General features: G+C 49.1%; 1 protein-coding gene and 1 pseudogene across 1 annotated transcript; one reads left to right on the top strand and one right to left on the bottom strand.

Moving 5' to 3' along the window:
• The first annotated feature begins 3,287 nt into the window (after positions 1–3,287).
• LOC109773497 (uncharacterized) lies at positions 3,288–5,214 on the top strand. The gene is made up of 2 exons (XM_020332190.3): positions 3,288–3,419; positions 3,492–5,214. Exon 2 carries the CDS (start codon positions 3,805–3,807, stop codon positions 4,996–4,998), a length of 1,194 nt encoding a protein of 397 aa, XP_020187779.3. The 5' UTR covers positions 3,288–3,419; positions 3,492–3,804; the 3' UTR covers positions 4,999–5,214.
• A 5,766-nt stretch (positions 5,215–10,980) lies between these two features.
• On the bottom strand, positions 10,981–14,782 carry LOC109773513 (uncharacterized; annotated as a pseudogene).
• Positions 14,783–17,632: the final 2,850 nt, after the last annotated feature.

Here is a 17,632-nt window from a genome sequence, read left to right as displayed (position 1 = left end):
GGCATGCAACTCTAATATCTACTTCTATGTTTTTTTTCTATTCTTGTGTTTTCAAAATCTTCCGAATCAAAGAGGCCCTAAACTAGAGCATATGTCCTCGTGATGATTGGTATGTCTTTTCAACTGTCTCTTAGTCCGCTTGAGCTAGCCGCCGCCTCCCAAGAACCCTAACTTTCTGCCTCCCACCGGCGTCGGCGCCGGTTCATCCCGTCGCCGGTGGCCCTATGGCCATGGAGGCGGAGTGGATCTCGGCCCTTGCCGGTGGGAGGGCTCCGTATTTAGATCTTTTTTCAAGCTTTGTTAGGGTTTGTTTCCTGCTCAGGAAGGCGAGACGATGGCGGCTCTCTGAAGATGGAATAAAGGTCTCCCTGCCTAGCCCCCGTTCCGGTGATGCGTCTTGCATCATCGGTTGGCGTGTGGAGTTGTGTCTTCGGTGGATCTGTCTTTGGTGGATTTGCTCGGATCTGTTCGTCGTTCGTCTTCGTTCGTGTGTTTTCAGGTTGGATCCTTTTGATCTACACTCTTCATCCGCGGTGGTTGCTGTTCTGGTGCGTTGGTTCTACGGGGCCTTAGCACGACGATTTCCCAACTGTCTACTACAACAAGGTTTGCCCGGCTCCGGCGAGGGAGGGGCGATGACAGCGGCGCGCCTTCGGCTCGCTTCAGTGCTTGTAGTCGTCGCTAGGTGGTCTACGGATCTGGATGTAATTTTTACTATTTCTAGTGCTCGTTGTACTACCATGATTGAAGATGAATAGATTAAAAGTTTTTCCTAAAAAAAAAACCGTCTCTTAGTCCTACCGTGTAGGATATTTACAAGTGAAAGAGTTTAAAGAATAAAACAGACTCTTAACTTCTTTATATGCCATCCTGTAGAGCCAGGTTTACGACATGATGACTCCGGACGACATGGACTTGGAGAGTCAATGACAGAAACTACCTTCGTGGTCGGAACTGAGCGCTTTTTGTGCGCACTGATCGTCGTTGCTGTTTTTCCACAGCGATGGATCGCCGGTACGCCTCTGACACTGAAACTCATATGCAAATACAACACACTTTGGATTGCTTGACGTAAACCACCAAAATAAGGTGGACGTGGCTACCTGGCGCCCGAGCGCCAGCTCGCTGGATCGAGCGCTCTCCTCAAAAGGAAGGCGGGATGTCACTTTCTCAAAAAAAAAATCAGTTTCTCACACCACCACTCCACGCCCACGTGATTACGAAACCAACTGACATCCTAAAAGAAAACTATTTGACGTATTCACGCTACTTGAGAAATCACCTACGATCTTGTCCTGCGTGCATTTATTTGGGTTTAAAAAAATTCAAAAGCTATAACTTTTGATTCGTGTATTGGAATTCAGATCCGTTTTCACCGGGTACATTTTGACGAACTTTTTTCGCGGGCAGCTTTGGGTTGTATTGAGGCAACTATAGTGCTATAAGAAAGCAACTTCTTTTTTTCGTAGTATGACTGTCTATCAACGAAAAATCCTTCTAAGTTATCGCAACTACCAAAATTGACTAGCTTCATCTCTAAGTTGTATACCATAACTAGCAAGTATCCTAACTCTATGCCACCTATTACACTACTGCACACAGCTAATTAGGAGGCTATTAGGCGAATTCACTAATAGATACGGTTCAATTCATCTAGCATCAAAGTTGCTCCTACTTAGCACTAAAGTTGCCTCATTAGCATCATGTTCTTATTTTTGGCCTAGTATGACTTTTCTATTAGGTTGATTTGTGTCAAAACAATAAAATCACACAAAACATGAGGTGCCTTTAGTGCTACATACAAGCAACTTCACTGCACTATGTGCTGTGAGTCTTGCTAACTTTATCCCAACTTGCCTATCATGGCTGCTCGGTTGCTTGTCATTGATTATCAGTTGCCTACGATTGATGCTCAGTTGCCTAGAAATACTATAAAGTTGCCTAACATTGATACCCAGTTGCCTATCTATGATACTCAGTTGCCTACAAATACTATGAAATTGCCTAACATTGATGCAGAGTTGCCTATCATTGATGATTAGTTGCCTATGGTTGATGCCCAGTTGCCTACAAATACTATGAAATTGCCTAACACTGATGTCCATTTTGCATATCGTTAGTGACCAGTTGCCCACGGTTCATGCTCAGTTGGCTACAAAATACTATGAAATTGCCTAACATTGATGTTAGTTGCCTACTAATATTGGGAAGTTTCTTATCATTCTTTTTCTAAGTTGGCTACATGTGATGCTCTGTTGCCTGCCATTTCTATTTCAGTTGCCTAAAATACATTGAAAAGGTGGCCCATCATTGTTAGTAAGTTGCCTTTCTATGAAACTAAATTGTTTACCATACCAAAAAGTATTGCATGCAACTATATAAGGATGATATTAAGCTACTCACTTGTCATGGCAAGCAGTTTAGGATAATGTTAACCTACCACAGAAACTAAGTTGCCTACAATATTCTCAAATTGGAGGCGAAGCTAATTATGGTAGAAAACTTAGGAGTGAAGCTAGTTAACTAGATAGTCATGGCAGCCAGCTTCAAAGAGATTTTCAATCATAGAAAGTCATACTAAACAAACTAACAAGAAGTTGCTTTCTTATAGCACTAAAGTTGCCTCCGTAGCATCTAAAGTTGTTCATAAAAAAAGTTAGTCGAAACATACTCATATGGGATCTAATTTTTAAGATCTCGTCACGATTAACCTAAGGGTGAAAACAGATCTTAATTTCGACATTTGGTCTAAAAGTTATAGCTTTTCGAAATTTTGAAAACGCTAATTAAATGCATGCAGATCTAAGTTCAAACTGAATCCCCACCTCATGCATTGTCCCACGTGGGCCGCACCCTTGCACTTGTCGTGACGTGGGTTATTATTGTTCTGGTCGGACGATTCCGCGCGCGTAGGTGGCGATTGGACGTATCGGACGGCTCTCGCGTGTGCGCTCGAGACAGCCATCCGGCGCAGCTGCGCGATTCAGAATTCAAGAAATAAGGTAACTAATAACTCTAGAAAGTAGTACTAGAAAACTCTACAGAGTGTACAGTGCCGACTATAGTCAGATTAAAGACAAAAGAAAAAGAAAACAAAAGGAACAGACACTCCAATTAGTTGAAGCTAGCTGCATCATCTACCTTGAGGGAGCCCACGGCCTATGGACCTGCGCGTGGTCCGTTGGATCAAGTCAGATCTAACGACAGGCGCGCATCCGGCAGAAGTTCCAGTCGGCCAGCCGGCGGGAAACGTTTATACAGTAGTAGTATGTGCTAGAGTTGCTCCTACTCCATTCGCTGGCCACACGCTGCCGCACTGGGCGTTCCTCTTTTCTTCGTCCCTCGCACGCCGCCGGGGGGCTGCTCACCACGGCTACGGCGGCTCCCCGATCCGGCGGCGGTACCTGCACCGTAGCCAGGTACGGCCGCCGCCTCGCCCGCTCTCCCTCTCCCTCTCAACGACTCAGCTCAACAGAATCCCCCTTCTGCAGCTAGCTACGCCAGGGCAGGCGGCATCCATCACCGGAAGGCTGCAGACAGCGGCCGGCATCCGCCTCCAAGCAACGTAGCTCCGGTCGCCTCCTCCTTCCCGCAGGGCAGTCGCGTTGCGTCTCTCCGGCCGCTGCTCCTGGATCTGGACTCTCCACGCCAGTACCGTGAACCGGCCCATCAAGCCCATACAAACAAGAACGCTCTCGTCCCCCTGTCAGCCGGCGGTGGTGGTGCGCGGCCGGATCTTCTTCCCTCCCGGCGCGCTAATTTGGGGTCGAAGCAAAGCAAGCACCCACGAGCCGCGCCGTCTCCATGCCTCCCTCTGAAAATAAGCGGAGGGACTGGGCTGGTCTCGGCGACGGGCTGGCGGGGACGATCGCCGACCGCGTCCTCGCCCACGACGTCGCCGACTACCTCCGCTTCCGCGCCGTGTGCGGCCCGTGGCGCCGGTGCTGCGCGGACCCGCGCGCGCACGGCGGCCTCGACCGCCGGTTCCACCCCCGACGGTGGCTCATGCTCCGGGAACCCCGGGAGCGGATCGACGCTCCCAACCGCCGCCGCTTCCTCAACTCCTCCACCGGCGAGTGCATCCAGGTTCACCTCCCGGAGCTCCATAACCAGGAGGTGCTGGCTCTCACCTCCGAGGGCCTACTCGTCGTGCTCGACTGGCCGCGGAGCACCGAGGTCCGCCTGCTCAACCCGCTGACGCGCCACCTCACCCAGCTCCCGCCGCTCACCGCGCTGGTGTCCCATCAGGGGAACGACGGCCTCCTTTTCACTGCTGCTTTCGACACCCACTTTCCGGCCTGGGGCTCCGGCGTTCTCAGCGATGATTCCACGGTGGTGCTCTCCTTCAACAGGCTCAACATACTCGGCATGGCAAAGCCCGGCGATGGCCACTGGACGGTGTTAAAGTTCCGCAATCCGCTGCGAACGGCTTCATCGATGGTCGCAGGACGATTCTACTGCGCCACCATTGATGGCGTCATGGTGCTGGAGGATCAGCCGCCACGCCTGGAGCTGGCTGCCAGGCTGCCTATGCCGGTGTCCCCGATGGCAGACACCGTGCACCTGATGAACAGTGCCGGAGAGCTGTTGCTTGTGCACCGCAGATTCTCGCGACACCATGACAACAATAACATGGCCAACAGGAGGTACGACGTGTATCGACTGGATCTGGGCGCCGGGACTTTGTGCCGAGTCGACAGCTTTGGCGGCGGCGGGCATGCCTTGTTCATCGGCATGTATTGCTCTCTCTCGGTGCCTACCAAGGTCTTCCCTTCTGGCTCCATTAGAGGTGACAGCATCTACCTGAGCTTCGACATTGCAGAGAGGAACAAAACTGAGGGCTACCATCTTGCAGACAGAAGCACCATTAGCAGCGATAGTCTGAGCTCCCACTCGGCGCTGCAGCCGCATAATCTTGTCGACTGTCTCTCCTTGTGCAGTACTGGTCGGATCTGGTGTCACTTCGAGAAACATCTTGTCAGTCATTGTAGACGATAGCGCTCATCTTTTTCATTTCTGGCAGGGCACTGGGAAGCAACATGTGCGGTTAAACAATCCGTGGCTTTGATTAAAAATAAAAACGTAGTGATACTCTGTGGCTTCGAACAAAATGGTCCTCTGCTTCTACTCGCTCTTTGAACCCTGGAAGTTTAGCATGGTAACGCGAACTGTACAATTGTGCTCTTTGAATCACATTTTCCGTTCATTCCTTTATGTGAGATTGATATGCACAATTGCACTGCCATTGTTTGTCCTCTAAGCTATATACTGTACAATCCAGTTATTTAGGAACCAAATTAGATTTTTAGAGGAAAGGGAGAAAAAGCCGATCCTAACTGATTCACGTCTTGGAAAAATTATACAAAAATACTAACACCCACACGCATGGATCAACGCCCGTTTGTGTTTGCACGAATCTTAGCATGTTTTGCAAGATTTTTTATGCCACGTAGGACTGGGCTGGTGTGTGGGCATTTATCCGGTCGCCCACACGTCTGTTTCACCACGCGTAGGGGCTGGTGTGTGGGCGTTTAGCGGTTCGCCCACATGCCAGTTTTCACGCACGCAGAGGGGCTGGTGCGTGGGCGTTATCAGTTCGCCCACACGCCCGTCTCCTCTCCCACACCCAAAGTTATTAGTTGCCATATGTTTTGCAGGGTACATGGCAACTGCCCTGGCGTTCTTGTAAGCAGATGGCAACTCTCTTTTACCCGAGTCGCAATGTGTTTTTGCAGGGTACATGACAACTGCCTTAACGTGCTTGTAAGCAGATGACAACTCTCTCTTTACCCGAACATGTTTTTTTGCCATGCCTTTTTTTAGTGTCACATGGCAGCTGCCTAGTATTAGTAGGTGGCAACTCCTAAAATTTTCAAATCATGGCAACTGTAGTAGACCAGACCATACATAGCAACAGCTGTAGTTGTCCAAAAATGGCATCCGACACTTGACTTGAGATGGCAACTGCAGTTGAGCAACCATGGCAACTGTAGTTGTGAGACATGGCAACTGTAGTTCAGCAACATGGCAAGTTAAACGAACATGGAAGAGGGTCCGGACCATGGCAATTGCGGGGACGAGTGATGACTGTCACGTGGAGCGTGCGGGACCGTGAGTACGGGCGTGTGGGCATTATCTATTTTACCCACACATAGGCGTGTGAGAGGGACCGCGAGGCAAAAGACCAGGCGTGTGGGCATTACTTGTTTTGCCCACACATACACGTGTGGACTGGTTTTTTAGATAACACACGAAACGTATGGCCAGACCCCTTAACGCCCACACGTGTGGGCATTATGGGGACCCAAATTATTATTGCACTACAAGTTGTTGCATCGTTAATCAACCAAATTATTTTTGATGTTAGCTCTTCCGTTCTTCTAGACTAGGTATTTCAATAGATGCATGCTTACTAATGAATTTAGGGGGGAATATGTGCCTAACCTGCCTTGTCTTGAAACGAAACTCGGCAAAGAAACCATTCCAAACCAAATGACTAGAGCTGTACATAACCCCAGGCAGCAAGGCAAAATTGCTACTCCCTCCGATCCAAAATAAGTGGTGTGGTTTTAGTTCAAATTTGAATTAAAACCATAATATTTATTTTGGATCAGAGGGAGTATTTAAATAAGGGAAAACACAAGATTGTTTTGATTACATAACAGCCTATTCGGCGCAGGTATAAAAGCCAGAATTCATGGCACAAGCGCCTTATTGCATAAATAAATATTAACTTGTTGGTTTGTTTGGTTGATGTTTTTGTTTGGAAACTTGAGTGAAGCTAGCAGCGGTAAGTAAGCACTAAAAATAACATGATCATCAGAACTGAAATGACAGCGGTGGCCAGCATTCATTTGCTGAAAAATCGTCAAAATTCAGAATTAACGTGTATTCATTAGAAGTTAGAACAAAAGGCAATACAATTTCGATCAACCATAACGGAGTACAGAATCCCACGCAGTGAAAAACTGCAAGTTCTGTTTTGCATCAACCAAACACGTAAGAAAATGAACTTATCAACTAAATCTCTCTAACACATGCAAACTGAAATGGAGTTATGTGTTCCTTTACTGCATCTCTGAACGAAACGTCCAAGATGAAACGATCGGTCGACATTCACTGAATTCTACGAACGTAGATAGGGCGCTGTTAGTCCACATTGGGGAAGTACGATCAAGCAATGCTTCAGTTATTGCTAACAAATCTCCAATGTACTGAAATAAAGGAGGGCGCCCCTTAGCGTAGCCCCTACACATGCGGATCTGGCATCTTCTCCTCCGCCGCCTCCTTGTCGGAATGAAGCCATTTTTTCGTGAGCGTGTAGCCCGCCACGCAAGCCCCCGTAAGCCCCAGGTAATCGTTGGCCAGCTTCGAAAACCGCTTCGAGCGCCTGCAACGAAATTCATATCAGCAAGTTCATCTTCTTTCTCGTTAGAAGGAATGGAAGGAGACCAGCCGATCGAGCGTATCCATGCTTGGTCGAGGGCCACGCACGTACCAGAGCGGGTCGTTGGGCCTGGGCTTGATCTGCACGGCGAGCTGCTGGAGCATCCGGGTGTTCCGGAAGCCCTCCCTGGTGAGGCGCGTGTCGTACCGCCGCTCCGTATCGGCGATCAGGTCGAACAGCTCCTCCCTCTTCTGCTTGATCAGGTTCAGGGCGCGGGTCTTGCCGTCCGCCGCGGCGGGTCTTGCGCCGACGTGGACGAGCCTTCTTGGCAGCAACTTCGCCCATGCGCCGCCGCCGCCGCCCAGCCTCATCGCCGCGTGTCGAAGCGCCGTCGCCATCGCCATCGCTCTCCCTTCCCTTCCAGTGCGTGCGCGTGCGATTTGTAAGGGATCCTTGTTGTCGATGAAGGGGAGGCTGGGTTATGTACATGGACTTATACCCGGCCGGCTGTATGGGGCGGGCCGTGTTTCCGAGTCCGCCATCGATGGCCGCACCAACTTGGAGACCGAACCAGACTGCACCTGCGCCTGGCATTGGGCGCGTGCCGAACGATAGCGGCAAGAGTGCTACGATCTGATCTCACTAGGGCTTGCACAACAGAGGTGGTATTGGAGAGGGAAACCAGAGGTTGGGGAAGAGACAGAAAACAACCGGGGTTCAGGTTCAGAGAGAATGGAGAAATAGGTTCAGAGGCCATCATTGGAGTAATAAAACGGACATGGAGCATGTGATCCCGGATGAATAGTAAGATCCGAAAAAATAATAAAGAAATTCAAAAAAATCTGAATTTTTTTGTCAAGAAACCTTGATGTTTTTTATACATGCGTCCCTATTTTCGTGATGAAATGACATTTGTGGAGGTCTTGGCAAAAAAAAAACAAAATCATGCTAAAAAAACGGTTTCTGTAAGCATTTTGGAGCATCGATTTTGTTTTTTTGCCGAGACCTGCATGAATGTCATTTTGTCATGAAATTTTGCACGCATGTGAAAAAGATATTAATGCTTGTTGCAAAAAAAAAATCTGATTTTTCAACTTTTAAATATGTTTTTCGTTTGTACTGTAGCAAAGGATGCCTGTAAGCTCGAGCTCACAATAGCACTTTCGCAATAAAACAGGTTAAGCATATATAGAAGATTAGATCATAAATTTACAGGTACGGTGGTCAATCGATTTGTGCCATGACAACGGATCACCGTCTCTTATCCAACACCTACAAAACCCAATATGTTCGTGGTGCATTTCGGCTTTCAGCAAGTACGAGTACGTATTGCCACTTTTTTTATACGGTACCATGTCTTACAAATGATGGTTGTGCTGAACCGTACGCTCCTTTTTCTTTTCCGACTGTTTGGTCAGACGAGCCGTTCAGTCTCGCCAGTTCCACTCTCCGAGGCCCAAGCTGAAAGCCAGTAGTGTCAACCAAGAGCAGTGAGCCGCACAAATAATCTACGCACCAGGTCAACAAGATTCCATTTCGAGATAAATAAAACAAAGAGGTCAACAAGATAACAGCATTCAAGATCTGATAAGCCACTACACTATCAGTCTACCAGTGACCGACAACACTATTCAAGAGCAGATCTGCAAAGGGCTCGAGCCTTTGCAGTTCCCACGCTATTGCATCCCTTCTGAACCCATTGACTATGATGGTTTATCATCAGATACTTACTAGTACCACGTAGCCTAGCACACTAAGTACTAGCATCTTGTTAATTAATTTACTAATAGCACTGGTAGCATCATTTTTGCACGGCGGCAAACATTCTTGGGAAGCCGCCATAAGAATACTCCCGTCAATGTTAACACCAAGGCACACCGTGCTTTGATGGCCCACGTGCTGCGTTGCTGTCGATCCCCGGTGCAAAGATTCTGGCCGAGTAGTATTTTACGCCGCTCGAGATTAATCAATGTGATCGATGTGTATACTTGCTTTCCTTGATCTGCATTCTAGATGGCTTAGGGGCAGTTCTTTTGAGTATCTCTCTGAAAATAAGTTAATGTGGAAATAAGTCCAGGATAAGCTGCTGTGGAAATAAGCTCATGAAAATAAGCTATCCAGTTCTTTTTAGTTTCTGTCATTGAGCTTATTTTCTTATATGTCACGTGAATTGTTTGTAATACCTTTGGACTATAATTTACGACTCAGTTAAGAACATCATTGTCTAACAGATAAAAAAGCTTACTATCTAATTAATCGCAGATACTTAGCAATAGGATATAGAAAATTGATCAAACAATTTGACATCTCAATGTGCAGAAAATGGATCAATCAAATTTGAGATCTCAATGTACAGAAAATGGATCAGACAATTTCACATCTCAATGTACAGAAAACGGAGACGCAGGGGGGGAGGCGTGCTCGCCGGAGGTCCTTCCGCGGTTCTGCCAGTCATCTCACATGCCGGAGGCCACCTGCGCCGCCGCTTCGGAGCTCGCCGGCGTCCGCACGCCGGTGGATCGAACGGGATGCTCCTGCCTAGGCTCGGGCTCCCGGCCAGCTGCGACGCGGCCTCGGTGTTCGGCGGCCAGCGGACGAAAGGTGGGGGTGCACGAACTGCGGGGGCGCCGGAGGACGTGAGGCGGCAGGACGCCTATCCCCGTCGATGGCAGCGGCGGCGGAAGGACTGGGGGAGGACGTGAGGCGGCGGGACGCTTACCCCCGTCGATGGCAGCGGTGGCGGAGGAACTGGGGGAGGACGTGCGGTGGCAGAACCTCCGTCGTGGATGACCGGTGTAGGCGGCGGCGGCGGCGGAAACCCTATCGGGAGAGCTCTCCTCCCCGTCTGTGGCAGCCTGGCAGGTCGTGCGGTGGCAATCAGGCAGTAATTTGCGCCAACTTCAAGCGCCGAAGCAAGGTCGGTGCCGAGTTCATTGGCGCCGACCTCTCAGAGCATCTGACTGCAGCAATGTCTTGGCGCCGACCTGCACAAAGTTCGGCGCCATCCTCCTTGGCGCCGACCTCAGGGGCCAGATTTGCAAATAGTTTTGTCAAAGAGCCAGATGTGGCATTAGTTTTAACAAAGGGTCAAATTTGGCAAATAATACCTTATTTTCATTGTGAAAGAGGAGGCCGTGGAAATAAGCTAAGCCTGACTCCTCAGTTCGAGTTCTTTTGGGCTTTTAGTTTAATTTGACCAGAAGCTGAAAAAAGCTAGAAAAGAACTGACCCTTAGAGCATCTCCAACAGCCGCCCAACGTGTGGCGCGCTAAAAAGTACTTTGCAGCGCGCCCATCGCCTGGTTTGGCGCGGCGGGCAGCGCTGGTTCCAGCAGCCGCGCTAAAATTTAGCGCGCGCGCGTAGCTCCAACGGGCGCGCTGAAATGCAGCGCGCGCTCTCGCACAAACACTCTGGACTAGGTTGCATACATTTTTTTAAGATAAAAACGATACATAGTTCATAGATAAAATGATACATAGATATTTTACATAGTTCATAGCATAGATAGATAAAACTACGGTGCAACTACATAAAAAACTACAGTGCAACTACATACTACGGTGCAACTAGATAAACTATGGTGCAACTACAACCTACTCCGAGTCGTCCTCATCATCATTATCATCCTCGCTGGTGTTGTCCGAGGTATCGAGCCAAATGTCCTCCCAACGAAGATCATTATCCCCAAAGATCGACTCCCCACCTGCTTCAACGATATCGCACTGCGATATCGCCAGTGCCTTTCGCCGACGCATGTCCACCAGCTCCGCGCGCGCCTTGCCGTCCTTTCCGCCCAGTAGGCGCGCTCGTTGGCGACGTCCTTCGGGTGGCGCCGGCGCCACTCTGCCATGGCTCGCTCATCCTCCTCGGCGATGAGGAGGCAGCGCTGCCGCCGACGGTGCTCCGCACGGTCCTGGTCCGTGATAAGACAAGGCGTAGGGGTGACGGCCTGCGCCTGCTCGTGCGTGTAGACGTTGCGGAATTTCATCTGCGACGGAGGCCTCTCTAGGCGCCACGCCGTCGCGTCGTACGCGCGGGCGGCCTCGTGCGCGGTCCCAAATGTGCCGAGGCCGAGCGGGACGTCACCGTACCGGATCTCGGCGTAGTAGGTGCCGCCGGGGCGCTCGTGGACGCCGCGGTAGCCAGACGATCCCCGGCGGCGCGGCGGCATGGTGGCGCGATGGTGGCGGGGTGAGGAAGCGGCGAGCAAGCGGCAGAGAAGCGGCAGAGGGAACGGGGAGAGCGCGCGTGGCAGTGTGGAGGCCGCATGGCGAGCGCCGCAATTTATAGGCGCGCCAGAAGCGGTGCGCCAAATCTAGCTCGCGAGCTGCCACCTTTTCCCACGCGCGCTACTTTCTCGCCACCGCTGGAGCGTGCCAAAAAGTCCCCCGCGCGCTAAAGTGACAGTTTACCGCGCGCGCGCGTCTTTTGGCGCCATTGATGGAGATGCTCTTAAACTAAACTAACAGTGGGAGATATCTATCCTTCAGGTGCTGAAATATGGGATGGCTTTAGGCCCATCTAGCAATTTCTGAAAATCTCTAAGGGCCCACGTGGGTTATATGGCACTAAGTGTAGTGGGAAGTTTATGTAGGAGATATGCCCTAGAGGCAATAATAAATGATATTATTTATCTCCAAGTTCATAATTATGTTTATGTTCCATGCTATAACTGCTATGGTTCTCGAGTCTGCAATAACACGAGGCTCGGAGGAAGACTCATATGCACGTGTGGAATAATAAACGGTAAGAAGTATTCTTAGTCTGGCCTCTAAGACTAGCTCAAGTGTTGCATGATGGTTCTGTTTTCCTGATCATGGGCATGTCAATGCCAGCAACTTTGAGGGCACAATGTTAAGAGAACATTTGTGTTGAATCGACCCGGATTGATGTTATGCTATGAGATACATTCGTCACAAGTTAATGGTTTATAACACAGAGATAGTTAATGTTTGCATAATTCCTTAGACCATGAGAGTATCGAGTTTCTTCATGCTTGCTTCATGAACTTTGGGGTTTGTTAAACGTCATCCGTAACTGGATGGCTATTACGGCGGCTTACGGGTTCATGGGAAAGTATGTTAATTAACTTGATAGCTCGAGATTGGGATTTGCTCCTCCGACGATGGAGAGATATACTTGGGCCCTCTCGGTGTTACGGTGTCCATCATCGTCTGGCCAGACACTTTGTGATTTGATCACGGGGATGCCGGAACACGAAACGAGAAAAAAGAACAAAACCGGTAACGAGGTAACTAGCATAGTGGACAAGTTGTTGATCCACGGGAATGCCAACATGTCTCACCTCGGGTATTTGTAACATATCGCGAAGCAACAGGAATAGCACACGGCAACTGGAGGTTCACTCGAATATTTATTCGTGTGGGTATAGGGGTCAATATGGGTGTCCACGGCACCGATGTTGATCATTGATCGGAAGGGGTTCCGAGTCATGTCTATACTTCACCGAACCTATAGGGTCACACGCTTAAGGGTCATCTATCTGCTGAATACTAGACAGGGAGTCTGAGAGAAAATCACCGAAAAAGTTTCGGACACCAAAAAGTTTCGGACAGCGGAATCGTACCGCAGAGAGAGGTCATCTGATAAGTTTCGATGATACCGAAAAGTTGTTTCGGGATACACCATTAAGTCAAATTGGTTTCGGCACATGCCTGATAATTCTTGGAGGATGCCAGAATCATTCTGGAAGCTTTTTGGAATTTTCTGAGATAAAAACCGGAAATGTTCCGGAGCTGCCGGAGCCACTTCAGATGCGTTTCGCAGATGAAAATCACTAAAACCGGAATTGTTTCGGAACGCGTTGAAAATCATTTTAGTGGGTACTGGAAATGTTCTAAGACCACATAAATATTTTCAGTTCGAACGGACGCTGAAAAATGTCGTCGTGAATAGTGAAAGTGCTTTTTGGGATATTTTTGGAGAGCCACCTTTTTGGACTTGGTCAAAGTTCTAGAAGGAAGTGGCTTACAAGGGAAGGAACCCCATTTGGGGGCCCCCCTAGGGGTGGCCGGCCATGGGTGGTGGAGCTCCTTGGAGCTCCACATGGCATCCCATTTTGTCCTTAACACCCTCATGTGTGACCTAATGCATGGGGTTTTTTGGTAATTTGTGGAGGCACACTACCCCTTGGTTTTCCTATAAATAGAGGAGGTGAGGGCTGCCATATCTTCATCCCTTGCTCTCATACACATGCCATGCATTATCTGGCTTCTTCTCTCCCTCCCACGAAAAGAGTTTCGTAGAGCCGTAAGGCTGTCTAGGTTCCGGCAGGAACTAGTTCTGGACGGCGAAGCCCTACCGGATAGATGACACCGTATGTGTGCAACTCTGTAGAGAGATCGTAGTTTCGGTCTTAGTTCGTGAGTGCCTCCCGAAGGGCTGTCCATGTGACCGTCCGAGTTTCGAAGGTCCTCCCGAAGGGCTGTCCGAGTGACCGTTCGAGTTTCGAAGGTCCTCCCGAAGGGCTGTCCGCGACACCATCCGGGGGGGGGGGGGGCTATTCGACCGCCTCCCGGAGGGCTGTCTAAGGAGCAGAAGAGGGTATACATCCTCGCGGTTGGGAGGTTGTAAATCCTAGCTGCGGGGATCTGCACCGCCGATCGTCATCGACTCTACTTCCCGCTGCGCTACGAGTCGGTAACGAAAAAGATCAAACCATGTATGCAATCTCCATAGTGGTCCTGGGCTGGTGCGTAGGTCGGAATTTTTTTGTTTTCTGTCGCGTTCCCCTACAGTTTAGTCCCACACCACTAGTGGAGAAGGAGTTGGACCTCTTTATAAGGGTTTATCTTCTACATGCTATTGGAGCTTGAGAAAAGAAGAGGCCCTCGCGCACTCCTCCTCCGCCGCCCGCCGGCCGCTGAGGAAGCTGCTGCCGCCGCGGCGGCTTCTGCCTGGCCTACTGGAGGGTATAACTCGTTTATCCCGCTCCTTTTGTTTTCTGTCTTAGCCATGCTAGTGTTATACGTAGATTTGTCTGCAATTAGCATAGCATGTGCTTGCATGATTGAATATCAGTATGCGATTATCACGGCTATGAACGTGTTCTGGGTCGCCGGTGTCTCCACGGGAACGATTGCTCCTGAACAGGAGAAGGGGTGCACTCGAATCTATGTTCGGGGCCGCCGATGCCGAGAGCGAGATGTATATTATAGAGCAGTTCCACGATTACAAGATGGTTGAGAACCATCCTGTATTGGAGCAGGCTCATGAGATAATATGCTCGTTAAGGAGGTTGAGCTTCTTAAGTGCGATTTACCAGGCAAGTTTGTCGCGGGCTGCATAATCGCTAAGCTCCCTAATTCCTGGAGCAACTTTGCCACCACTCCGAAACATCAGAGGCGTGAATTCTTGGAGGATGTCATTGGCCATCTGAGTGTTGAGCAGAATTCGAGGGCAAAGGACTCGCATGGAAAAGGGGCCAAAGGGACTTTTGTCGCCAACATGGTGAACCAGAGGAACTTCAACTCCCACAAGCCCAAGGGAAAGAACGGTGTCCAACACAATACCGACTTTAAGAAGAAAGGTAAGAAGACCTTCAAGAAGAACAAGAAGGATGAGGGCTGCTTTACTTGTGGTTCGGTTGAACATTGGGCCAACAAGTGCCCAAACAAGTTTAAGAAGTCAGGACAGGACTCCAAGTCCGTCAACATGATTGTGGGCAACAATGAGAATAGTGCATCTGGGTATGGTAATTTATTTATTGTCTTTTCAGTGTTTCAGCCCACCGATTGGTGGTTGGACACAGGTGCAGGTGTTCATGTGTGTGCTGACATTTCATTGTTCTCTTCTTACAAGGTCATAGGCCACGGGTCCGTATTGATGGGGAATGGCGCGAGTGTTTCTGTTCATGGTGTTGGCACGGGCGATCTGAAGTTTACTTCGAGAAGGATCGTGCAGCTGAAAAACGTGCAGCATGTCCCCGCCATCAAGAAGAACCTCGTTAGTGGTTCCCTTCTGTGTAGAGAAGGGTTTAAGTTGGTCTTTGAGTCTAATAAATTAGTTGTTACTAAACATGGACTATTTGTTGGAAAAGGTTATGAGAGCGGAGGGATGTTCCTCATTTCCCTTGCAGATTTTTGTAATAAAGTCATGAACTGAAGGAAATACGCCCTAGAGGCAATAATAAAGTTGTTATTTATATTTCCTTATATCGTGATAAATGTTTATTATTCATGCTAGAATTGTATTAACCGGAAACTTAGTACATGTGTGAATACATAGAAAAACAGAGTGTCACTAGTATGCCTCTACTTGACTAGCTCATTAATAAAAGATGGTTAAGTTTCCTAGCCATGGACAAGAGTTGTCATTTGATGAACGGGATCACATCATTAGAGAATGATGTGATTGACTTGACCCATCCGTTAGCTTAACACTATGATCGTTTAGTTTATTGCTATTGCTTTCTTCATAACTTATACATGTTCCTATGACTATGAGATTATGCAACTCCCGAATACCCGAGGAACACTTAGTGTGCTATCAAACGTCACAACGTAACTGGGTGATTATAAAGATGCTCTACAGGTGTCTCCGATGGTGCTTGTCGAGTTGGCATAGATCGAGATTAGGATTTGTCACTTCGATTGTCGGAGAGGTATCTCTGGGCCCTCTCGGTAATGCACATCACTATAAGCCTTGCAAGCAATGTGACTAATGAGTTAGCCACGGGATGATGCATTACGGAACGAGTAAAGAGACTTGCCGGTAACGATATTGAACTAGGTATTGACATACCGACGATCGAATCTCGGGCAAGTAACATACCGATGACAAAGGGAACACCGTATGTTGTTATGCGGTTTGACCGATAAATATCTTCGTAGAATATATAGGAACCAATATGAGCATCCAGGTTCCGCTATTGGTTATTGACCGGAAGTGAGTCTCGGTCATGTCTACATAGTTCTCGAACTCGTAGGGTCCGCACGCTTAACGTTCGGTGATGATCGATATTATGTGTTTATGTGTTTTGATGTACCGAAGGTAGTTCGGAGTCCCGGATGTGATCACGGACATGACGAGGAGTCTCGAAATGGTCGAGACATAAAGATCGATATATTGGAAGACTATGTTTGGACATCGGAAGGGTTCCGGATCAGTTCGGGCATTTACTGGAGTATCGGGGGGGGGGGGGGGGGGGGTTACCGGAACCCCCAAGGGAGTTAATGGGCCTTAATGGGCCATGGTGTAAGAGAGGAGGAGGCGGCCAAGGTGGGGGCACGCCCCCAAGCCCAATGCGAATTGGGAGGGGGACCGGCCCCCCTTTCCTTCTCTCCCTCTCCCTCTTCCTTCTTCTCCTACTCCAACTAGGGAAGGGGGAAACCTACTCCTACTGGGAGTAGGACTCCCCCCTTGGGCGCGCCCCTCCCCTCCTCCACTCCTTTATATACGGGGGAGGGGGCACCCCATAGACACACAAGTTGATTGTTTAGCCGTGTGTGGTGCCCCCCTCCACAGATTTCCACCTCGGTCATACCGTTGTAGTGCTTAGGCGAAGCCCTACGACGGTAACTTCATCATCACCGTCATCACGCCGTCGTGCTGATGGAACTCTCCCTCGGCCTCAACTAGATCAAGAGTTCGAGGGACGTCACCGAGCAGAACGTGTGCAGATTGCGGAGGTGCCGTGCGTTCGGTACTTGGATCGGTTGGATCGCGAAGACGTTCGACTACATCAACCGCGTTACTAAACGCTTCTGCTTTCGGTCTACGAGGGTACATGAACAACACTCTCCCCTCTCGTTGTTATGCATCACCTAGATAGATCTTGCGTGATCGTAGGAAATTTTTGAAATTACTGCGTTCCCCAACAGTGGCATCCGAGCCAGGTCTATGCGTAGATGTTATACGCATGAGTAGAACACAAAGAGTTGTGGGCGATAATAGTCATACTGCTTACCAGCATGTCATAGTTTGATTTGGCGGTATTGTTGGATGAAGCGGCTCAGACCGACATTACGCGTACGCTTACGCAAGACTGGTTCTACCGACGTGCTTCGCACACAGGTGGCTAGTGGGTATCTGTTTCTCCAACTTTAGTTGAATCAAGTGTGACTACGCCCGGTCCTTGTTGAAGGTTAAACCAGCAAACTTGACAAAAAAATCGTTGTGGTTTTGATGCGTATGTAAGAACGATTCTTGCTAAGCCCATAGCAGCCACGTAAAACTTGCAACAACAAAGTAGAGGACATCTAACTTGTTTTTGCAGGGCATGTT

Source organism: Aegilops tauschii, chromosome 7 (genome assembly GCF_002575655.3).
Source record: "Aegilops tauschii subsp. strangulata cultivar AL8/78 chromosome 7, Aet v6.0, whole genome shotgun sequence".
NCBI lineage: Eukaryota > Viridiplantae > Streptophyta > Magnoliopsida > Poales > Poaceae > Aegilops > Aegilops tauschii.
Note: the sequence above shows the minus strand (reverse complement) of the source record. Positions and strands in the feature narration are given on the sequence as shown.

Coding starts and splice junctions, on each gene's coding strand:
- LOC109773497 (XM_020332190.3), top strand. CDS start 3,805: ATGCCTCCCTCTGAAAATAAGCGGAGGGACTGGGCTGGTCTCGGCGAC.